The sequence below is a fragment of the Phyllostomus discolor genome, chromosome 2, assembly GCF_004126475.2.
Source record: "Phyllostomus discolor isolate MPI-MPIP mPhyDis1 chromosome 2, mPhyDis1.pri.v3, whole genome shotgun sequence".
Classification (NCBI taxonomy): Eukaryota; Metazoa; Chordata; class Mammalia; order Chiroptera; family Phyllostomidae; genus Phyllostomus; species Phyllostomus discolor.
Genome location: NC_040904.2, coordinates 106,571,266 through 106,596,862, shown reverse-complemented (window position 1 = coordinate 106,596,862; position 25,597 = coordinate 106,571,266). Strand labels below are relative to the sequence as shown.

Genomic DNA, 25,597 nt, shown 5'->3' with positions numbered 1-25,597 from the left:
GGGAAGTTTTCTTTCATTATTTTTTTCAAATAGATTAACAATTTTTTGCTCTTCTTTTTCTGGCACCCCTATAAGGCAAATGTCAGACCTTTCAAAGTTGTCCTGGAGGCTACTTTTACTGTCCACACTTTTTGGGGTCCTTTTTTCTACTTGTTCTGATTGGTTGTTTGTGTGTGTGTGTGTGTTTATGTTTTGGTTTGTTTTTGGTTTTGTTTTTTTGTGGGGTTTTTGCTTCCTTTTGTTCCAAATCATTAATTTGGTTCTCAGCTTCATCCACTCTACTGTGGTTTCCCTGTAATTGTTCTTTATTTCGATTAGTGTGTCCTGTGTTTCTGACTTGATCTGTTTTATGCTGCTGAGGTCCTCACTAAGTTCCTTGAGCATCCTTATAACCAGTGCGGGGGGGGGGGGGGGTTAGATTTTTTTTTTTTTTTTTTTTTTTTTTTTTTTTTCATTTTTAGAGAGGGGAAGGGAGGGAGAAAGAAAGAGAAACATCAGTGTGTGTTTGCCTCTCATCCACTCCCTACTGGGGATCTGGCCTGCAACCCAGACATTTGCCCTAGACTGGAAGTCAAACTGGTGACCCGTTGATTCACAGGCTTGGCTCTATCAACTGAGCCACACCAGCCAGGGCATAACCAGTGTTTTGAACTCTGCATCTGATAGATTGCTTGTCTTCATTTCGTTAGCTCTTTTTCTAGAGTTTTTATCTGTTCTTTCATTTGGGCCATGTTTCTTTGCCATTTTGTTTTTAAACCCCCCTGTGTTTGTTCCTGTGTATTAGGTAGAGCTGCTTTGACTCCTTGTATTAGTTGTGTGGCCTAATGTAGTACATGTCCTTTGGGTCCAGTGGCACAGCCTCCCCTATCACCCATGCTGGGTCTTAAGGTACACCCTTTGTGTGGTCTGAGTACACCATTCTCTTGTAGTTGAGCCTTGGTTGCTGTTGACAGATCAATGAGAGGGATTTACCCAGGCCAATTAGCTACAAGGTTGGCTCCGACCACTGACCACCAACCTGTGCCCTCCGTGGAGAGTCAGCTGTGCAGGAGCAGGGTGGTGGTGCTCCACATGGCCTGCAGTTGTCCATTGGGTGTGCTGGCCCTAGAATTTCCCTGGTGGTGCAGGCCGAGGTCAGTTCCCATCTATGTTTTGCTTAGGGCCACCCTTCCTGAGCTGTAAAGCAGTCTGAGAAGGCTACTACTTGTGCTGGGCTTTGAGATTCCCAGATAAAGCCAAGCTGTGAACCTAGGCTGGCTGTTGCTAGTGGTAGGTTTGGGTTCACCTAGGCTCACCAGCTGTTGCTTGAGAGGATTTAGTAAGTTGTGAAGCATGAGCCAAGATGTTCATATGGAATGAATGTATGTTCGTACAAATTTGCATTCATATGGAAATGTCAGTTGAGTGGGCCCCATACATTAGGTGGGACCAAGTCTCTGGGGATCTTCAGGGTGGGTCTAACAGTATTAACCAGGTTGATGGAATCTCATATATGTCATCAGCTTACCAGTTGTGTTGGGGAAGGTTTAGAAAAGAGACAATGGCCTCTGCTTGCCAGACACTTCAGTCTCTCCCTGTATGCCACTGGTGCCTTTCAAGCTGCTACCCCAGTGCTGGAGCACAGAGGAAGTGAATGTGAATAGGTGAGTTCTATGTGAGTTAAGAGGTACTTCTGAGGGCTCCAGAAGTTTCTTCCACCAACTCAATCCCTGCTGGTTTTTGCAGCCAGAAGTTATGGGGCCTTCTCTTCCTGTCACTAGAACTCTGGGTTGGAAGAGGTGGGGATGGCATGGGTCTGGGACTCCTCACTCCTGAGATATCTCTCCAGAATTTTTATCCACCACACATGGGTAGGGACCGGCCCCTTCCTTGCCTACGCCTGCCTCTCATACCAGTCTGGATGGATGTGATTTTTTTTAATTCTGTAATTGTCAGACACCCATTCAACTCAATATCTGATGGTTGAGTGATGGTTGTTCTACATTTTAGTTGTGATTTTTGCTGTGGTTGTGTGAAGAGGTGAGCCATGTCTGCCTATGCTACCATCTTGACCAGAATTCCAGGAAGAGATAGTCTTTTAACATAAGGTGCTGGAATTATTGACTAACCATACCTCAAACCATATAAAGAATTAACTCAAAATAGGTAAAAAATGTCAAGCCTAAAACTATAAGCCTTTTAGAAGAAAACATGGGAAATCTTCATGACTTTGGGCTTGGCAAAGATTTCTAAGATAATACACCAAAAACACAATCCATAAAAGAAAAAGAATGATAAATGAGACTTCATCCAAAATAAAACTTCTGCTCTTAAAAAAAACTATATACTAGAAAATATTTTCAAATCCTATATCTCATAACACATATATCTGGATACACATTCTGGATCTGTATCCAGAATGTGTATAGAACTCTTACAACACCATAAAGACTAATAACACAATTTAAAAATGGGCAAAGAGCCCTGACTAGTGTGGCTCAGTGTATTGAGCATTTTCCCCCAAATCAGTTCAGTTTCCAGTCAGGGCACATGCCTGAGTTCTGGGTCAGATCCTGGTTGGGGCATGCAAGAGGCAACCGATTGATTTTTCTCACCCTCTCTTTCTCCTACCCTTACCTTCTCTCTAAAAATAAATAAAATCTTTTTTAAAAATGAGTGAAAATGAGCAAAGGATTTGAAAAGATATTTCTCAAGAAGTACACAGATGGCCAGTAAACATAACAGTCATTAGGGAAATATGGATTGAAATCATAATGAAGTACATTGCCACTACACATCTATTAGAATGGCTAAAATTTTTTAAACTGACCATTACTAAGTTTGACAGAAATATGGAGCAGTCGAAACTGTCATACTCTGTTAGGTGGGAATGTAAAATTATACAACCAGTTTAAAAAAACAGTTTAAATGTACACTTCTAGGTATTTACCCAGGAGAAAAGAAAGCACATGTTTATACAAAGACTTGTATGTGATTTTCCATAGCAGCTCTGTTTGTAATGTACAAAAACTGAAAACAGCCTAAATGTCCCTCAACTGTCAAATGAATAAAGTTTAGTATATACAATGTAATGCAGTATTAACCCAGCAATAAACAGAAATAAACTATTGATATACACAGCGATGTGGATGAATCCCAAAACAGTTACTCTGAGTGGAGGAAGTAGAATACATACTGAATAATTCCACTTATATAAAGTTCTAAAAATTTCACACTAACCTGTAGTAACAGAAAGCAGACTAGCAGTTGCTTGGGGAGGAATTTGAGAGAGAATACAAAGAGGAGTAAGGAAACTTTTGGTGGTGAATGATACAGTTATTATCTTGATTGTATGATGTCAGGATGTTGATACATGTCAAAACTTACCAAATTGTATACAGGCATACCTCAGGGATATTATAGGTTTGGTTTCATTTCACAATGATAAATACTTAAGTAAAGCAAGTCACATGAAATTTTTGGTTTCCAGTGCATATAAAAATTGTTTATATCATACTGTCTATTGAGTGTGCAATAGTATTATGTTTAAAAATGTACCTTAATTTAAAAATTTCTTATTGCTAAAACATGTTAGTCATCATCTGAGCCTTCAGTAAGTTGTAATCTTTCTGCTGGTGGAGGCTGTTGCCTCAATGTTAATGAAAACACATTATCTGCAAAGCATAATAAAACATAACACAATAATATGAGGTATGCCTGTACTTTAAATACATGCAGTTTGTTGTAGGTCAGTGATGCCTTAATCAAACTTTAAAAAAAAAAAAAAAACTGACAGTCCTCCTGGTATTCTGGGGGAAACGTGAACTTACACATTTAATTTCATGTTCTTTCTGAACTACTTAAATTTTTATGATGCACTGTATATTTTTATAATAAAAATAAGTTTTTTAAAAAATTAATAAAGTAGAGAATCGAAAACAGAAGATCTAAAAAATATTAACACAATAGACAAACCACTAGCTAACCTGATTTTTTTAAGGTAAAATTACAAGTAATAGAAACAGGAAATGAGAAGGGATATAACCATTGACATATTATGAAATCATAAAAGACTACTTTTGAGTTTCTTTATATAAATAAATTTTAAAACTTTGTTGAAAAGAAACTTTTTTTTGAAATAGATAATTTTCTTAAAGAATCCAAAACTGAACTATTAGAAAATTTTAGAGGAATACTGCAAGTTATCAAGGAACTACGCCTAAAAAGGCACCATATCCAGATGGCTTCAGAGGGGGAATTCTACCAAATCTGCAGAGGTCATATTGTCCTAAAGCTCTGTAAATTGTTCCATATTGTCCTAAAGCTCTATAAACTGTTCAAGAACATTCTTTTTATGAAGCTAGTATAATACTGATATCTAAACATGATGAGCACTGGAAAATCGTAGATATTACTTACAAATTTTAATACAAAAACGTTAAATGTTTTAGCAAACAGAATTCAAAACCAAATTGCAAAAATAATGTACCATAACCAAATGGAATTAAAGGATTTTAAAGTCGGCTCAATATTAGGAAATCCATTAATGTAATCCTACCACATTAATGTATCCTAAGACACAGATCATGTATCTGTAGATACCAAAAAAGTTGTGGTAGGATTTAATACCTTTTCTGGGGGGAAAAATACCCTCAAATTTTAGATATGGGTGCTATTTTTTACAAAAAATTGAGGTGGATGGATGGATACATAGATATTCTTAGTTTTAAATCCTTAATGAGGGAAACAAAAAGCAATTCCATTATGATGAGGAACTAGGCTACTGACTATGTGGCATTATCTCCACTATTACTTGATATATTCATTGTATACAAGATATTAGTGCTTTAGACAAGAGAAATCAATTGGAAACATAAGAATTGTAAAAGAGGTAAAACTATATTTTAGATAATATGGTATAACTAGGAAACCATACAATAATTATAAAATTTGTTTTCTAAAATAAATTATAAATTTATAAAATTAAAATATAAAATGAAAAACAAAGTAGCAATAAGAAAAATTGATATGCAGAAATTAATAGCTTTCATTTACATGAAAAAAACAGAAGATAATGACAGTAAAAAACCTCATTTAAAATATAAGAAGTAGAGTATAAAATGGTATATTTAATGAGAGATGCACACTCACATGAGGAAATCTATAAGACACTACTGAAAGACAGAATATTAGACTTGAACAACAGAAAGGATATCCCGTGTCCTTAACTAAGACAATATTGTAAAGCTGTCATTTCTCTCTAAGCTAATTTGTATATGTATATGAACACAACCCCAATAAAAATACCTACCAGCTTTTTTATGGGGCTTGACAGGTCACATTGTAGTTATATGAGAAGCAAGAGCAATACAAAAAAGCTACAGAGGGTTCAGTTCCTACCAGATGTTAAAGCATACCACAAAACGTTAATTAAAACAGTATGGTACTGGCATATGAATGGACAAGCAGACCAATAGAATAGAAGAGAGAATCCAGAAAAGATCTAATGCTTATGAAAATACAATATATAATAAAGGGGCAATCTCAAGTCACTGAAGCTTTTAATAAAAGACTTTTCAATAAATAGTGCTGGGACAACTGGAAAAAAAATGATTAATTGGTTGATTAAAACAATACACCATACACACACAAAAAATGGCTCTAATACAATTGAAAGAAAATATCACCTGGTCATAGCACAAGTTTTGAACCATGAATTAAAAAATTCAGATGCCCCGGCTGGTGTAGCTCAGTGGATTGAGCTCAGGCTGCAAACCAAAGTGTCGCAGGTTCGATTCCCAGTCAGGGCACATCCGTGGGTTGCAGGCCATAACCCCCAGCAACTGCACATTGATGTTTCTCTCTCTCTCTATCTCCCTCCCTTCCCTCTCTAAAAAATAAATAAATAAAATCTTTAAAAAAAATTTCAGATGCACTAAGAGACTGATAAATTTGACCCCATTAAACCTAAAAAAGATTTTGGCCAGAAAAACTTTTCCAAAAACTATTGGAGAACACTATTACCAAAGTCAGAAAATAATTGGCAGAGTCCTAGTTGGGTAGCTCATTTGGTGGAACATCATCCTGTACATGAAAAGGTTGCAGGTTCAATTCTGAGGGCAGATACCTAGGTTGTGAGGTCAATTCTTCGTTGAGGCGCATACGGGAGGCAACCAATAGATGTTTCTCACAATGATATGTCTCTCCCTCTCTTCCTTTCTCTAAAATTAATAAACATCCTCGGGTGAGGATTGAAGATAAAATCTGACAAAGTTTCCAAGCAGAAGGCTGATATTCTAAATTTAGGAAAGAACTTTAAAATTAAATTTAGGAAATAGAGATAAAAATAGATAGAAAAAAGGCACAAAAGATACAAAAGTATAATAGAAAAAAAGGTACAAAATTGTAACTTACAATTCATGTGAAAATAAGATATAGAAATAATCAGAAACTAATGAGATTGATTACCTACAGAGGGAGGGGTGGAAAGGATGGGAAATTGGGAATGAGGTAGAAGGGATGGAAATGTGACATTTCTCCAAGTACACATTTAGTATAATTTTGACTTTTAGAACTATGTTAACATTTTATATATTTTTAAAAAACTAAAAATGAGAAGATTGTAGAAATGCAAAACAATATACAAATAGGAACTGAATAAACTAGATTTCAAATGAACTGCATTGAAGAGGGGAAGGAAAGGGAGGAGAGTATTAATCCCAATAATCCTGAACCATGGCTAAATACAAAAAGATCTGTAAACAAACAATTAGTACTTTTGTTTTTCAGAGTTGTATAAGCTAACAGTTGTAAAACTAATGTGTATTCTAGAGTTGAGCAAATTAATATATTGACAATAATGAGAGGCAGGCTTCTTATTATTAGAGAAGTGATTTTAGAAATATGGAAAAGGGAGAGGGTAGTATGAACTCTAATAATTGAATTGGATTTAGAGATATGAATATAAACCTATGTATTGTAATATGGATAGTTGTAGAAATAGAGATGTGTGTGTATATACATATCTATGTTTCCTTGCACTGTTCCCTAAAAATGATGACTCCTTAGTAAACAAGAATATCTAGTGCCTAGATTTTGGCTCCTAAATATCATTCTCCCTCAAAAAAAAAAATCTGTAACTCCTTATCAGGAAAGTACAAGATGAGTCTAGAACATTTTCTCTGCTGGAAAAATAAGGAAGTGCTTTAAAAATAATGAAAATATGTCAGAAAGACACAGATCCCAATCTGTCAGGTCCCCCAGAGGCCACATGTGGATAATTTGAATATTAAAATAAATGGTGATTTTAACTAATTATAACAGAGAATAAAGTAAGAATCTAAAAGTCCATAATGGTATAAATAAATGGGTAGAGGGAGAGCTTTGCCTTACATTAGAATATCTACTAACAAAGGTAGAAATGATGAAATCTCTCTTAATAACTACCATGGTAATGTTTCAGGCCAGACTCATTGGTGTGTGTGCTAGATTAATGAGTGAATGAATTAATATCTGATGAGAAACCGGATAGTTACATACTTTGAAACTATCCTCCCCCCAATCCCTGCCAAATACCTACCAGTTACAAAGGGGAAAATAGTAATCTGAACAGTGGAGAAACCTGACAGACAAAACCTTAAACAAGTGATCAAAATTAATTTCCCCAGTAATGGGATAAATAGATACCATATACCTCCTGGTATGCTGGATTGAGAAGGTTACAACACTTCTGTGGTATTTCTGCCAAAAATGTGTGACCTGCCATTTGATGGGAAACATGGCATGTTTGCCAAGCCCAAGTAGAAGCATATTCTATGAAAAAATGTTCTATAATTCTCTAAAACTATCAAAATCATGAAAGACAAAAACTAAAAAACTTGACAGATTGACAGAGACTAAAGACATTTACAATTATATGTGATGTGTGATCCTGGACCAAGAAATGTTTTTTTCTTTTGCAGTAAAAGACATTAGATGGGAAACTGAAATTATACTGTGGTTATTTAAGAGATGTAACTGTTTTTAGGAAATGGACAGTAAAGGTGTATGTCTGCAGTTTACTCTCAAACTTTGCATGCATATAGAGAGGGATGATAGAGTGTTAATGTTTTAGTGTAAAACTTTTTTTAATTTCTAAGCAGTCAGGTAGAATATTAATATCTGATAAAAGTAAATGTGGGTACATGTGTGTCTGTTACTTTCTGTATTTTTCTATGTAATTGAGATACTTATAATATTAAATTTTTTCTTTTAAATATTCTTCTAAAGTGAAGTTACCATTCACTGAAGTGGACTCAAGCCCTTAGATTACAAAATGCATTATGGGGGAGTACCTGATTTAAAATATTATCAAAAAAATGTTTGATAAGTTATAAGTACTACCTTATTTATAACATGGAAATGTTCGTCATCATTCAAAATGTAAAGAGCCTTTGTTAGTGTGTTTAAGCATGTCACAAAAGTATCTTAAATCCAGAACTGGGTTTTCTAATTGTCAATTTGTGATAAAGTTTTTGCCAGTTTCCAATAAAATTAGAAATAGGATAGAGTATTGGTAGTGAGGTTTTCTAAATATATTCTTTTCAAATTTCTTTTTTTAAAGATTTTATTTATTTATTTTCAGAGAGAGGGTAAGAAAGGGAGAAAGAGGGAGAGAAACATAAATGTATGGTTGCCTCTCATGTACCCCGCACTAGGGAACCTGGCTGCAACCCAGGCATGTTCCCTGACTGGTTATTGAACCTGCAACCCTTCGCTTCACAGGCCAGCACTCGATCCACTGAGCCACACCAGCCAGGGTAAAAAGTTATTTAGTCTAGGCTTTTTACCTTCTTATTGATAATATATTATTTTATGAGAGGGTAGTAATGGTAAGATGGTAGCTTAGGATATTTTTTAAAGCCCTTCATCACCAGAATAAAAGATAGGAATCCCATACCAGCTGCCATTTTGAGAGAGTATTGGTGTATAAAACCTAAGAGTAAGGGAACTGTATTTACATTCCTTTTTAAATGTAATATTTGAGAATGGAAAATTAATTATACATAGTCACTATTCATTGCCTTTATTTCGTTTTCCCTCTGAAATTTGCTAACAGAAATGACAAGTTTGCTTAAAGTGAACAGGATCGAAACATATCATTATTCAGATTTTTTTACCTGTAGAAAATGTACATTTGATATAATTGAAAATATTTGCTTCACTTGTTTTTTTTTTTTTCTTCCCTCCATTTTAGGGCAAACACTGTATCCTCGATGTGTCTGGAAATGCCATAAAGAGATTACAGATTGCACAACTTTACCCAGTCTCCATTTTTATTAAACCCAAATCCATGGAAAATATCATGTAAGTGTAAATAAGAAACAGGCTCTAAGTAGAGATTCAGTCTCTTGTCAATTATTAAATTAGGTAATTTACTTAACCTCCCTGCATCTCAGTTCCTTTATCTGTGAAATGGAGAAATTAATAGTATACCAACCTCTTAGGGTTGTTGTAAGAATTAAATAAGCACTCTGTGATATTAACTGTTACCATCACCAACATTAATATACTTAAGAATAAGATAGCAAGTATTATAATTTTAAGTTTAGTAACATTTGGCTAGTACCTACTGAATGGAGCAGTACAGCTCTGAGTAACCATTAAGAGAATAAAATGATAAATACTTAAGTATAACTACTTAACTATTAGAGGTTAAGAAACAGAATTTTTAAAAAACTAAGAGAAAACAGATGGGACAATAAGAATATAGATAGTAATCTGGTATACTCATAAATGAACCCAAATACTTCATCAATTAAAGGATAGACTAAATAGTCTAATTTAAAAACAAAAATTATCAGAATGGATAAAAAATACAATTATATGTTCCTTCTTTAGAAGAAGAAAGAATAATTTCCTTCTACTCATCCAGGTTCTAAGCTGAGTCTCTGTAATAAAAAATAGATTAACAAAGAAAAAAGCATACCGATTTATTTAATTTAAATTTTTCATGGCATGGAAGCCTTCATAAAGATTTGAAGACCCAAAGAAATAGTTAAATCTGAGCATTTTTATGCTAGGTTTGATGAAGAGCAGAAGTCATGGGAAAATGTGATAGGGCATAAGATGTGAGCTAAGAGTAGTAAACTAGGGGAAACTTAGTCCTGTTCATTCAAATGCTCTCAGTCTCCCTCCATCTTTGGAGATAAGATGCTCCTTTTCTCCAGGTATAGGGATGTATCCCTCTCTTATGACCTGCTTCTTTGTAAGGTCAAAGTTCTTCTTCCACCTGCCATTTTTCAAATTTGTTTATCTTAAAATACTCAGTATGCCAAGGTAACATATTTTGGGATATTGCATTATGAAGCATACATTTCTTTCATAAGACACACCTTAAATAAAGGCACAAGAAAAAGAATAGAAAAAAGATATACTATGCAAAAATCAGGCAGAAGTAAGCTGATTTATATTACTATCAAAGTGTAAGTTAAGGCAAGAGGTATTAATAGAGATATAAAAGAGATTTCATAAAAATAAGTTTCACTGTTATCAGAAAGATATATTTAGACATTTGTTTACATTTAATAGCACAGTTTAAAAATGTATAAACACAAACTTAAAACTGTACAGGAAAAAAGTAATTCCACAATCATAGTAGGAAAATTAACACATTAGTCAGGAAGTAACAAAAATAAGAAAAACAAAAAATCATTAAGGATATAGAACAACACAAATTTGAAACTTTACCTGACACGTATAGAACACTATACTCAACATGTGCAAAATTCACATGTATTTGAAGTGCACATAAAACAGGTGCCAAAACGAATCCTGTGCTAACCTGCAGAATTCAAATGATTGAAAACAAATATTCTCTGACCACAATGAAATTAAAATAGAAATCAATAATGAAAAGATCAGTAGAAAATCTCAATATATTTAGAAATTAGCCATTATACTTTGAATGGGTCAAAGAAGAAATCAGCCTAAATTAATAAATGTTTTGAACCAAATGGTACTGAAATTGTCAAGTAAATAAATTTGGAGGATCTAGCCGCCTTGGTGATGGAAAATCCACAGCCTTAAATATTAGGAAAGAATGTTGAATGTCAAATATTAAGATAGAAATGTTGAAAATCTAAGATCTTGAGAAATTAGAAGAAGATCAGTCAGTTAAAGAAGGTAGAAATTTAAAAAAGAGAAAACAAAATTATGGTGGATAGGATCAACAAAATAAAAATGTTCTCTTTGAAAGTACTATAAAATGTTAATAAGAAAGGTCAAGGAAAGAAAATTAAAAAGACAAATAATATATTAGGAATCAAAATGAGAATGTCACTGCACATCCAGAAGACATTTAAAAAGTTGGCACAGGCAAACCAGTAGAAAAATGAGCAAGACTTGAATACTTAACAAAAGAGGATATCCAAATAGTAAACATGAGATGGTGATCAGCTAACCATATTCAAGTTAAAACCACAGCGTCAAAAACTACCACCCACACACCAAAATAGTTAAAAAGAAAACATCAAATGTTGGCAAGGATGTGGAACAACTGAAACTCCTAATACTAATAGGAGTGTAAATTGGTACTTCCACATTGGTAAACTTTTTATAGTATCTCCTAAAGCTTGACATACACATAACTTAAGACCTGGTAGACCTAGGTGTATACTCAATAGAAATGTTTACAGATGTTTACCAAAGACATACTTGATTATCGATACAAGTACTATTAAAAGTAACCAAAACCTTGAAACTATCCAAATGCCCATTATCAAATACATAAATTATGACATTTCACACAGTGAAATATTCTTCAGCAGTGATTTCAACCTTTTTCATCTCATGGCACACATTACTAAAATTCAGCAGACCAAAAATTAAATTTTTTACCAGTCGGACAAAAATAGGTATAATTTTGATTCATTCACACTGGATGGCTATTGTTGTATGGCTTTTGTCATTTTTTTATTTGACAATCTGAGGGGAAAGAGGTCAGTGCTCCTGCATAGTCAGGTATTGCATGTTTTAAAAATTCTTGCGGTACACAGGACAGGTTGAAAATCGCTGCTCTACAGTAATGAGAAGGAATAATCTCCAAGTACACATGAAAGTACAGGCATACCTCAGAGATATTATAGGTTTGGTTCCAGACCACTTAAATAAAGCAAATATAGCAATAAAGTGAATCACACAAGTTTTTTGGTTTCCCAGTACATTAAAAAGTTGTGTTTACACTATACTATAGTCAGTTAAGTGTGCAGTAACATTATGTCTAAAACTATGTTGTACATACCTTAATTAAGAAATAACTCTATTGCTTCCCTGACTGATGAGACTTGGTGGATTGGACATCGTTCCGCAAAACAAAGGGTAACCAGTTTGATTCCCAGCCAGAACACATGCCTGGGTTGCAGGCCAGGTCCCCAGCTGGAGGTGGGCAAGAAACAACTTATCAACATTCCTCTTCTTGTCTTTCTCCCTCTATTCCCCTCTCAATAAAAATAAAATCTTTTTGAAAAGTTCTTTATTGCTAAAAATTGCTAACCATCATCTAAGCCATCAGCAAGTCATAATCTTTTTAACCATGAAGGGTCTTGCCTTGATGTAATGGTTGCTGACTGATCACAGTGCTGGTTGTTGAAAGCTGGGAGGGCTGTGGAAATTTCTTAAAATAAGACAATAGTGAAGTCTCCCATATCAGTTGACTCACTCTTTCATGAACAGTTTATCTTATAATACACAATGCTGTTTTGCCCTGGCTGGTGTGGCTCAGTGGATTGAGTGTCGGCCTGCAAAACAAAGGATCACAGGTTCAATTCCCAGTCAGGGAACATGCCTAGGTTTTGCAGGCCAGGTTCCCCAGTTGGGGGTGTGAGAGAGGTAATCAATTGATCTATGTCTCACACATTGATCTTTCTCTCCCTCTCTTTCTCCCTCCCTTCCCCTCTCTCTAAGAGGTAAATAAATTTTTTAAATCTTTAAAAATACATATATATACAATGCTGTTTAGTAGCATTTTACCCACAGCAGATCTTTCAAAGTTGAAGTAAACTACTGCCTTATCAACTAAGTTTATGTATATTTTAAACCCTTTGTTGGCATTTCAACAATCTTCACAGCCTCTTCACCAGCAATAGATTCCATCTCAAGAAACTTTCTTTGCTCATTCATAAGAAACAACTCTTCATCCATTCAAGTTTTATCATGAGATTGCAGCAATTCTGTCTCATCTTCAGGCTCCATTTCTAATTCCATGCAAATAGTAACCAAAAGAGAGCAGGAGTAGTTATACTAATATCAGACAATATAGATTTTAAATCAAAAAAGGTTACATGCAACAAGAACAGTATGTATTAGTAAAAGATTCAGTGTGGCAAGAAGATACAATAATTAATAAACATTTATGTAACTAATGACATTATTTAACATATGAAGCAAAATTTTGACAATTAAAGGAAGAAAGTTTTACAATAATAGTTGGAGACTTCAGTACCCCAGTCACAATAATGGATCAAACAACTAAACAGAATATAAGTTAAGAAATAAAAGACTTAAACCACACAATAAATCAGCCAGACCTAACAGACATATACTGAACACTCTACCCAACAACAGAAGTACAGAGTGGGCCAAAAGTAGATTTACAGTTTGTATGGAAAATGATACAGTAACTAATTCATAATAATATAAGAATAAACTGTTTCATATACTCAGAACTGTAAACCTACTTTTGCCCCACCCTTTATACATTCTCATTTGCACATGGGAATGTTTTTCAGGTTACCCCATAGGTAAAATTGCCTCACTGTGTTTTAAAATGTGAATATCATCAAAGTATCTTCCCTGATCACAATAGGTTGAATTTAGAAATCAATAGCAAATGTAAGGCTGGAAAATTCACAAAATTGTGTAAATTAACACACTCTTACCAAGTAAGAAATCACAAAGAAAATAGAAATTATTTAGAAATGAATGAAAAATGTAACATCAAAATTTATGGGACACAGAAAAAACAGTGCTATGAGGGGCAATATATACTTGTAAATGCTTTCATTAAAAAGAAAGAGACGCCAAATCAACAACCTAACTATAACTTAAGTACTAGAAAAAGAACAAACTAAACCCAAAGCTAGCAGAAGGAAGAAAATAAAACTTAGGGCAGAGATCAACAAAATAGAGAATAGAGAACCTCCAGTCAAGATGGCAATATGGGTAAACATAATTTGCCTCCTCGCACAACCACATCAAAATTACAACTAAAGTACAGAACAGACACCCCTCAGAACCATCAGAAATCGATTGAATAGATGTCTGACAACTACAGAATTAAAGAAACCACATCCATCCAGAATGGTAGGAGGGGTGGAGATGCAGAACAAGCTGGTCCCATATCCACATGTGGTGGATAAAATTTTGGGAGGGGTATCTCTGAAGAGAGAAGTCACAGGGCAACACATGACCTTCAAGCGCAGGGTCCCAGTGCCAGGGAGATAAGTCCCCGTAACTTGTGGCTGCAAAAATAAGCAGGGATAGAGTTGGTAAAAGAAACTGCAGGGGTCTCATGCAGTTCCTCTTTAAAAAACCATACATGGACTTACTCAGACTCACTCCCTCTGAACTCTAGCATTGGGGTAACAGCCTGAAGGGCACCAGTGGCATGCAGGAAGAAACTGAAGTGTCTGGCATCAAGACAAGAGCTGGGAGAAAGAAAGGCAGGCAAAGGACATGGTCCCTTTTCTGAACCTTACCCCATAGAGCCAGCAGGCTGGTGCCATATCTGAGACTCCATCAACCTAACACTGTTTGCCTTGCCCTGGAGATCCCCAGAGACTCCATCCCACCCAGTGTACGGGCCTCAAGCTGCTTTTCTGTATGAATGGCTGGTACTGGCTCATGTTTCACAACTTCCTAAATCTTCTAAAACAAGCAACAGCCAGTCTAAGTGAGCCTGGAGCCCCTGTAAACTCAGTGCTAAGTGACTGCGAGCACAGCACTAGCAGCAATCAGCCTAGATTCCCAGCTTGGCTTCACCTGGAAATCTCCAAGCACAGCATAAGTAGCAACCATCTCAGACTGCTTTTTAGCCCAGGCAGGGTGGCCCTAAGCAAAACAGAGGTGGGGGCTGACCTCTACCTGCACTGTCTGGGAAACCCCAGGGCCAGCACACTCAGTGAACAGCCACACACCATGTCAAACCACCACCACCCTGCCCCTGCACATCTGATCCTCCATGGAAGGCAGAGGTTGGTAGTCAATGGTCACAGCCCATCCTTGCAGCTAACAGGCCAGGGTAAATCCATCTCCTAGATCTGTCAATAGCAACCAAGGCTCAATACAAGAGGAGGATGTACTCAGCCCACATGAAGGGCCCACCTCAAGTACCCAGCTTGAGCAATAGGGGAGGCTCTACCACTGGACCCTACAGGCCATGCTACCAAAACAGGGATTCATAGTAACTCCACCTAGTACATAAAAACACAGGGAGGCTGCCAAAACTAGGAGACAAACATGGCCCAAATAAAAGAGCACATCAAAACTCCAGGAAAAAAAGGAGATAAGCAATCTATCACATGCAGAGTTCAAAACCTGGTTATAAGGATGCTCAAGGAACTTAGTGAGGACCTCAACAGTGTAGAAAAGATCCAATCAGAAATGAAAGATACACTAATTAAGGAGAAATTTACAGGGTAACAACTGTAGAGTGGATGAAGCCAAGAATCAATGATTTTCAAACTAAGGAAACAATGAGAACAAGAAAAAAAAAAAGAATCCTAAAAAAGAGCATAGTGTAAGCAGTCTCCAGGAAAACTTCAAGAGGTCCAACATTGGAATAATAGGGATGCCAGAAGGAGAAAAGAAATATAGCAAGAAATTGGAAATCTATTTTGAAAAATAATGAAAGAAAACTTACCTAATTTGCTGAAGGAAATAGACATACAAGTCCAGGAAGCACAGAGTCCCAAACAAAATGGAAGCAAAGAGGCTAGCTCCAAGACACATCATAATTAAAATGTAGAAAGTTAAAAGAGAAAATCTTAAAAGCAAAAAAAAAAAAAGCCAATCGTTACCTACAGAGGAATTCCCATAAGACTGTCAGCTGATTTCTCAAAAGAAACTGCAGACTACAAGGGATTTGCAAAGCATATTCAAAGTCATGAAAAGCAGGGACCTACAGCCAAGATTGCTCTACCCAGCAAACCTATCATTTAGAATTGAAGGGGAACTAAAGAGCTTTGCAGGCAAGAATAAACTAAAGATGTTCATCATCACCAAACCATTATTATATGAAATATTGAAAGGTCTCATTTGAGAGAGAAAAAATCTAGACTATGAATAATAAAATGGCAATAAATACATACCTACCAACAATTGAATATAAAAAACAAACTAAGCAAACAAGAAAAATAGAGGCAGAATCATGGCTATGGAGAGTGCTGTGATGGCTGCCAGATGCAAGAGGGTTATAGGGGAATGAGTGAAGAGGTGAGGGAGCCCTGACTGGTGTGGCTCAGTGGACTGAGTGCTGGTCTTCAAACTCGTTGCCAGTTCAATTCCCAGTCAGGGCACATGCCTGGGTTGTGGACCAGGTCCCCAGTATGGGGCAAGCAAGAGGCATCCACACATTGCTGTTTTCTCTCTTCTTTCCATCTCCTTTCCCCTCTCTCTAAAAAATAAAAAGAGGTGGTGAGGGGATCAAGAAGTACAAATATGTAGTTACAGAATAGCCATAGGGGTGTAAAGTACACTATAGGGAATGGAGCAGCCAAAGAAACCTACCTGTGGGCATAAACAATGGTGGGAGGATTACCTAAGGGAGTTGGGGGTGCTGCATTTATGGGGGTGGGGAGCAAAGGGAATAACTAGAACAACTGTAATAGCATAATTAATTAAATATAACTAAAAGGTGTAAAGGAAAAAATAGAAAACAACAGAGAAAAATCAGTGAAACCAAAAGTTGGCTATTTGAAAAGACCAACAAAAAATGACAACTCTTTAACAAGATGAAATAAGGAAAAAAAGAAAGGACTCAAACTACTAAAATATGAAATAAAAGTAGGAACAGTATTAGTAATAACTATGGAAATAAAATCATTACAAGAGTACTATGAACAATTTTACCAAAAACTGTATGTATAACCTAGATGGATAAATTTCTAGAAACACAAAATCTACCAAGATTAAATCACAAAGAAATAGAAAATCTGAGTTGATAGATAACTAATAAAGAGACTGAATCAGTAATTTAAAACTCCCAACAAAGAAAAGTCCTGAACTAGAGGGCTTCTGGTGAATTTTACCAAACATTTTTTAAAAAATCTGATGCCAGTCCTTCCCATTCTTTTCTAAAAAATTGAAGATGAAGGAACACTTTCTAACTCATTCTATGAAGGCAGTATTACCCTGATAGACCATCAAGAAACTACATACAGGCCCTGGCTGGCGTAGCTCAGTGGATTGAGCATGGGCTGGGAACCAAAGTGTCCCAGGTTCGATTCCCAGGCAGGGTACATTCCTGGGTTGCAGGCCATGACCCCCAGCAACCGCACATTGATGTTTCTCTCCCTCTCTCTCTCTCTCTCTCTCTCCCTCTCTCTCTCTCTCTCTCTCTCTCTCTCTCTCTCTCTCTCTCTCTCTCTCTCTCTCTCTCTCTCTCCCTCCCTTCCCTCTCTAAAAATAAATACATAAAATCTTTAAAAAAAAAAAGAAAAGAAACTACATACCAAAGTAACTTAGGAACTTTGGTGAAAAAAATGAGTGACATGATGCTAGCAACCCGAATTCAGCAGTATATTAAGAGGATTATATACCATGACCAAGTAAGATTTATTCCTATAATGCCAGAATGATTGAACATGAAAATCAATGTAATAAACCATATCACCAAAATGAAAGGGAAAATCCACACAATCATTTCAACTAATGCAGGTATAGCATTCGGCAACATTCAGCACCCTTTCATGATAAAAACAACAAAAGAGCAAGAAAAGGAAACTACCTCAATATAAAAGCCATATATGAAAAACCCACAGCAAACATAATCAATCAGTGGTAAAAGTGAAAACTTTTAAGACCAGGAACAAGGCAAGGATGCCTGCTTTCACTGTTTCTATTTAACATAGTACTGGAGGTTCTGGCCAGATCAAAGATAAAAACTGTCCCCGGGGGTTGGGGGGGAAGCCATCCAGATTGAAAAGGAAGAAGTAAAATTACCTCTGCAGATATGATCTTACCTATACAAAAACCTGAAGAGACCACATAAAATGTATTAGAACCATTAATTGAACAAAATAGCAGCATGAAAGTCAACACAAAAAAATCAGTTGCATTTCTATACGCAATGAACAATCCAAAAATGAAATTACAAAAGCAGTTATGTTTACAATTACATCAAAAAGAATTAAATGTTTGCAGATTAACTGAAGTAAAAGACTTGTACAATGAAAACTACAAAACAATGGAGAAATTTAAAAAGATAAATGAATGGAAACATATTCCATGTACGTGTTCAGGTTTAATTATTGCTTTTTATCCTCACTGAAGTACATTTTTTTCATTGCTTTTTAGAGAGGGGGAGAGGGGAAAGGAGAGAGAAACATCAGTGTAAGAGAAACATCAATTGGTTGCCTCCTATATGGACCCAGACTGGGGATCAAACCCACAACCTAGTATGTGCCCTGCCTGACCAGGAATCAAACCTGCAACCTTTCAGTTACAGAACAATGCTCCATCCAACTTAGCTACACCAGCCAAGGCCAGAAGGTTTAGTTATTGTTAAAATGTCGAAACTTCCCAAAATAATCTACAGGTGCACTGTAATTCCTATCAAAATCACAATGACCCTTTTTGTGGAAATAGAAGAACCCATAGTAAAATGCATGTAGACTCAAGATACACTCAAATAGCCAAAACAGTCATTAAAAAAGAACAGAAAAGTGACTCAAAGTTACTAATACCAAAGTTTTACTACAAAGCCATAGTAATCATTACAGTACAGTATTGACATAAACATAGACACACAGAATGTAATAGCTCAGAAGTAAGCTCTCACATATGTAATTACGTGAGATTTTTTATTATTTTTAGAGAGACAGGGAGGGAGAAAGATGGAGAGAAACATTAATGTGCAGTTGCCTCTCATGCACCCCCTACTGGGTCCTGAACCACAACACAGGCATGTGTCCTGACTGGGAATCAAACCAGCAACCCGTTGGTTTGCAGGACAGTGTTCACTTCACTGAGCCACACCAACCAGGGCTAATCAGTTGATTTTTGACAAAGATTCAGCACCATTCAGAGGAGGAAAGAATAGTCTTTTCAACAAATAGTGCTGGGAAAACTGGATATCCACATGCAAAAGAAAGTTGGACAAACCTTGCCTAACACTATATACAAAAACTAACTCAAAGTGTATTGAGGACCTAAATGTAAGAAAATAAGAAACAGGACAAAAGTTTTACAACATTGTATTTGTCTGTGATTTCTTGGTTATGACTTCAAAGGCATGGGTATCAAAAGAATAAAAAAAGATTACACTTAATAATTTAAATGTTTTCTGTATCACATGGTACAATACACAGTATAAAAACACAACCCACAGAATGGGGGGAAAATTGCAAATTATCTGATAAAGGGTTAATATCCAGAATATATACAGAACTCTTAAAACTCAACAGGAAAACAACCTAATTCAAAAATAAAGTGCTTGAATAAACATTTTTCTGAAGATACACAAATGAAATAACACATGAAAGGATTCTTAACATCACTCTTCATTAGGGAAATGCAAATCAAAACTACAGTGAGATACCACTTTACCCACACTAGGATGGCTACCATCAAAAAAATAGTAACAAGCCCTGGCTGGCTTAGCTCAGTGGATTGAGCGAGGGCTGCAAACCAAAGCATCACAGGTTCAATTCCCAGTCAGGGCACATGCCTGGGTTGCAGGCCATGGCCCCCAGCAAACTGCACATTGATGTTTCTCTCTCTCCCCCTTTCCTCTCTAAAAAATAAATTAATTAATTTAAAAAAATTTTAAAAAGATAAATCTTTTAAAAAATAGTAACAAAACAGGGGTGACAAGGATGTGGAAAAATTAGAAATCCTGTTCACTGTTGGTAGCAATGTAAAATGGTACATCTACCATGGAAAATAGTAAGGCAGTTTCTTAAAAAATTAAAAATAGAATTTCCATAGGATCCAACAATTTTATTCCTGGGTATATACATGCAAAAATTGAAAGTGTCTTGAACTTTGTACACCCATGTTCATAGTAACATTCACAGTAGCTAAAACATGAAAGAAACTTACATGGTTGTCAAGGAGTGAATGAATAAACAAATGTGGTATAACCATACAAAGGAAGGAAATTCTACAATATAGTACAAGGTAGATCAACCTTGCAGGTATGCTAAGTAAAATAAGCCCATCTCAAAAAGACAAATTCCATGTGATTCTACTTAAATGAGGTACTTAAGAGTAGTCAAAATCATAAAGACAGAAAATACAATGGTTGTTGCCAGGGGTGGGGTGGGGGTAGGTGAGAATAGAGTTGTTTTTAATAGGTGTTGTGTTTTGGTTTTACAAGACAAAAAGAATCATAGGGACGGAGGGTGTTCGTGGCTACACAAAAGCATGAAGGAAGGTACTAATGCCATTGAACTGTACATGTAAAAATGATAGCTTTTATGTTGTGTATTTTACCACAATTTTTAAATTTTTAAATCACTGCAGTATACCACATTAAGAGATTTTAGGAATAAAAGCATATGATTGTTTTAATAAATACAGAAATAGCATTCAATAAAATTAACATCTATTCATGACAAAAGCATTTAAAAAACTGAAAAACAGTTTTCTTGGTATCATGAAGGTCAACAAAATATGAAAGCAAACACCATATTTAATGGTGAAATATTGAAAGCTTTCCCTCTTAAGTTGAGAACAAACTCCCATGACCCATCATCCAGCTGCAACAATAATTATAAACATTGATCAGTCTTGTTTCACTGTCCCCCACCTCCTTACACCTCCACTCCAGATAATTTTGAAACAAGTTCCAGACATACGATTTCATTCATATATTTCAGTAGTATTTGAAAGATAGGAATTCTTATTTAAAAACATTACTATGATCTATGAATTGGTAAGTAGGTCTGTAAGTCATACTTTGATATGAAGTTTGTATCAAAGTCAAAACTGTCAAATCTTAGGGGTTTTCTTTCTCTCTCTCTCTCTCCCTCTCCCTCTCCCTCCCGCCCGCCAATACAAAGATGTGTTGAAACTCTTCTCTATCATTCCAAGTACATTGCTACATTTTCAGTGACTGAATCTAGTTTTTAATGACATTTATAGTCTCAGTAGGACTTTTCATGATTTTGTTTTCTGTCTTTTGTCATCTTTCTTCAAAAAGTATTAAAATACAATAATTACCAATTTCTAAATTTATTTGCATAGGGAAATGAATAAGCGTCTAACAGAAGAACAAGCCAGAAAAACGTTTGAGAGAGCCGTGAAACTGGAACAAGAATTTACTGAGCATTTCACAGGTTGGCATCATATATAGCAGTGTCCTTTGTGATAGAATTTTGCTTTACAGCCACATGAAGTGATCCATTGAAATGGATTTTGAACTATGCCCACATCTACCCGTAGTAATTAATACTATCATTTTCAGAATAATACATCTAACCTAGGTAGTAGTGATGAGGAATCCTGAAATTTGGTGTTTCTTCAGTTATTAGGACAGCATGCACAGGAAAATAACTCATATATTACTGGAGAAAAAAAGATTCAGATTTTATTTCTTCTGTGAAACTGACTTTCATTCTTTAAAAATCTTGATCCATTTTAAGGTATTATTTGTTTAAAAAGAAAAGAGTTGGGTATCAGTTCCCAAGTAATCTCTCATTCATTTTGTCTTTTTAATTTTTCCTTAGATATCTTTAAGCAGGTTTTTGTTGTTACTGGGATTTGTTTGTTTGAAATTATGGTAAGCTTATATTTGGTGTTAACAGAAAGTAGCATTAAGTGCCATGGTATTGCAGCCTATGGGCTTTATATGTAGATTTAAATTTTATATATATATATATATATATATATATATATATATATACATATACATATATATATATATGTAATTGCAGACTTAAGGAAAAATCATAAGACTAGTATCAGTAATTCTTACATACACTTAACCCTAATTCCCAAAATATTAACATTTTATAATATTTATATTTTTTTCTGAAACATTTAAAAGTAGGTTGCAGACAAATGCTCTTTTGGCTCTAAATACTTCAGTGTGTATTTCCCAAATATACAAAATAAAAATTACCAAGTCTCACTTTTTGATCAGTTTTTTAAATAATTTTTTTATATTTTACAAACAGGAAAATTAATGAAATTAGTGGTTTTTACTAAATGAAAAGTACATAAATGGTATTTCTTCCTGAATGAATAACTATTTAAAATAAATTTTTTATATTTTACAAATAGGAAAATTAATTAAATTAGCAGTTTTTACTAGGGGAAAAGTACATAAATGGTATCCCTTCCTGGGTGAATAACTATTTCAAAGATTTAGCTTTTACCTTCATCAATAATTATAATGGAAAAGATAGGCAATTAATGGAGATTTCTGATTTCATTACAGCTATTGTACAGGGTGATACTCTGGAAGACATTTATAACCAAGTGAAGCAGATCATAGAAGAACAGTCTGGTCCTTACATCTGGGTTCCAGCAAAAGAAAAGTTATGAGGACTGATGTTTCTGTTTCTCTTTTCCACAATGTAATTTTCTTTGACATTTCTTTGCCCTTTGGAGCCTGTCTTCAGTACTCCTTCCATTTTGAATCATATCCCACTCATCATGGTCTCAGTTGCACTTATTTTTGACATCTAGTGTCTCCTTCAAGTTGTAGCATCTGTATTATTTTATGTCACTGTTGGTTTGTGGCCATTTTTCAGAACTGAAGATGGAATGGCCTGACCAGCTATTAAGGATTTGGGAAGATGAGGAAATTGTGGTAAAATTCCTTAATGTTTAAGGGGAAGTAACTTTAAAAGATTTTCAGAAAAGCTTTATATACATTTTTTTCAGATTTCAATATCAATGAAAGAAAAGTGGTTTTAATCAATGATTTAGTAAATTTGGAGCAACAATGCACGCTTAACTTTAATAGCATGGTTTGGTCAATATATATTAGCTCTCAGATTTTTTTCTCAATTGATTCTGTTATCACAACAAATACTTCATTATAGAGAAGAAATAAGGAAAGACAGTTTTTTAATTTCGAAATTAATGTCTGGGTTAACATTCATAATTTTAAAAGGGATATTCATTTTTCATAAGAGTTGTTAATGTCTTTTATTGTTTGAGGATTTTTTTTTTCCAAAACACCTGCTAGAGATAACAGTGTTTAAATGGTTTTAAGCTACTTCTACAACACTGTTTGTAGCGTCTCACAAAAATTATCCACACATAATGAGCATCACATTTCTGAATTGAGGCCATGGTTAGATAGATGCTAGGGGAGCTCACCCTTTACGCATAAGGTTGAGAAAATTTCAAAGATATAAACACAGAAAAAACAGACATTACATTGATATAATAATCATTATGACAGTGTAAAAGGAGTCCAACTCATAATCCAAAACTTTAAACATAATCTTAGGAGTCATATTTTAATGAATATTTACCCACAATAACTGCTTATTTTGTTATAATAAAAAATATATATAAATATATATATATGAAACTTTCTTTAAACTCTGTAACTATGGGAATTATTTTTACATAGTTGCGCACACAAACATATATATTTAAAATATATTTCTTTTGCCACCTACTCTTTTTGTTTGTTTTTTAAATTAAATATTAACTGATTAGACTTTATTTTCCTTAATCATGTGAACAGAAAACAGTTACGGAAAGTGGTTATGGAAAGAAACCTCTTGGGAAATTAGATTACAAGTATGGGCGTGTGTTCTCCTCTTTTCTATAAAAGTTTTCAAATGGTTCCTGGTTGGTTGGTTTTTGTTCCTGTTGTTCTTGTTATTGGGTTTGAATTTGGTCCTCTGCCTCTCCTTCCAGTTCTCCTTTCATTAATAGGCAAAGAGTCAAAAGCTTCCTGTGTGTGTTTTCCCTCTCAGAATGCACAACTTTTGTCTCTCGTGGCTGCTCTGTACTAGAGTTGTGCAAATCTTCATGGTGAGCAATTTCAAGAAATTTTAGTGAAAGATATTTCAGAAATCAATTTCTCTGGTCTTTTATACTAATAATATTGTTTAGCTGCCCATTGCTTTTTTGGCATTGTTTATTAAATATGTTTTTGAAACCTCCATATTACAATTTCTTAAATGAGTACTAGTTTGTAAAGAATTATCATTATTATCCATTCCATTCATGAGAAAGAGGAGAACAACTAATAAACTTTATTGTAAAATTCATGTTAAATGTGTCTTGAATTCTGAAAGAAAAAATTATTTTACAAGCTAACATCTTCTTGTAAAAGTTTGATGTATCACATAATTTTTAAACTGTATTCAAGAGCTATTAGGCAAGTGAGTTGAAATTTCTCCTGTAGGCTTTGGGATTAAGTATGTTAACACACTGAACTGTATTCTATAGCTCTTAAATTAAATACAGTAGATTGGTACCAAACTTAATATGCAAGAAGAAAATCATTGTAAAATAATTCATAAGCCCCAGAAATTACCTTACAGCAAAACCTCCACATAAGCCATTTGGAAGTATTTACTGGTCATATGTTATTAAAAAAGAGGTTATAAAATGATGCCATTTATGTGTCAGAGTATATCATATTGCTTTATGGATTACCTTGCTAGGTGATTTCTTGGGGGGGTAAGAAAATACAGTTGACCTTTCAACAGCATGGGTTTCAACTGTAGAGGTCCACTATATATGTGGATTTTTTTTTCAATAAATATACAGTTGACCTTTCCTATCCCAAGGTTTCCCATCTGTAGATTCAGCCAACCATGGATTGGGAATCCAAATATGAAGGGCTGACTGTGTGCATTGTTCTATGCCATTTTATATAAGGGGCTTGAGCATCCATGGATTTTGGTATCTGTAGGTGGTTCCTTGATACTGAGGGACAACTGTAGTTAAGTTTTAGGGGAATCAAAAGTTACACGCAGCCCTGCTCAGTGTGGCTCAGTTGGTTGGCACGTCATCCCGTAAACCAAAAAGTCATGGGTTTGAATCCCAGTTAGGGCACATGCCTAGGTTGTGGGTTCATTTCCCTCTCAGGGTACATACAAGAAGGAACCAATTGATGTTTCTCTCTCTCTCTCTCTTGCCTTCTCTCTCAAAATCAATAAGCATGTCTTCACGTGAGGATTTAAAAAATTTATATGTGGGTTTCCAACTACATGAAGGGTCAGCCTCTGCCAGCTAGCCCTCATGTTTAAGGGTCAACTGTATGAATTTTTGTGCAGCTTTATAGATTGCATAGAATTATTAATAAAAGCACTAATTGCTGCTCTGGCCAGTGTGGCTCAGTTGGTTGGAATATCGTCCTGTAAACCAAAAGGTCACCTATTCGATTCGCACTCCAGGCACATGCCTATGTTGTGGGTTTGGTCCCAGGTCAGGGGGTTTGTGG

General features: G+C 35.1%; 1 protein-coding gene across 19 annotated transcripts in view; it reads left to right on the top strand.

The window, feature by feature from the left end:
* Positions 1 to 24,904, top strand: part of DLG1 (discs large MAGUK scaffold protein 1) — a 293,473-nt gene extending 268,569 nt beyond the window's left edge. For 17 of the 19 annotated variants that reach the window (XM_028505115.2, XM_028505114.2, XM_028505113.2 and 14 more), the window contains 3 exons: positions 9,215 to 9,324; positions 21,424 to 21,515; positions 22,619 to 24,684. In XM_028505115.2, coding sequence (XP_028360916.1) covers positions 9,215 to 9,324; positions 21,424 to 21,515; positions 22,619 to 22,725 — 309 coding nt within the window. In that variant the 3' untranslated portion in view covers positions 22,726 to 24,684. Of the gene's footprint in view, positions 1 to 9,214; positions 9,325 to 21,423; positions 21,516 to 22,618 lie in introns of all 19 variants that reach the window. The other 2 variants (XM_028505122.2, XM_028505117.2) reach the window with 1 other exon arrangement.
* The last annotated feature ends 693 nt before the right edge of the window (positions 24,905 to 25,597 follow it).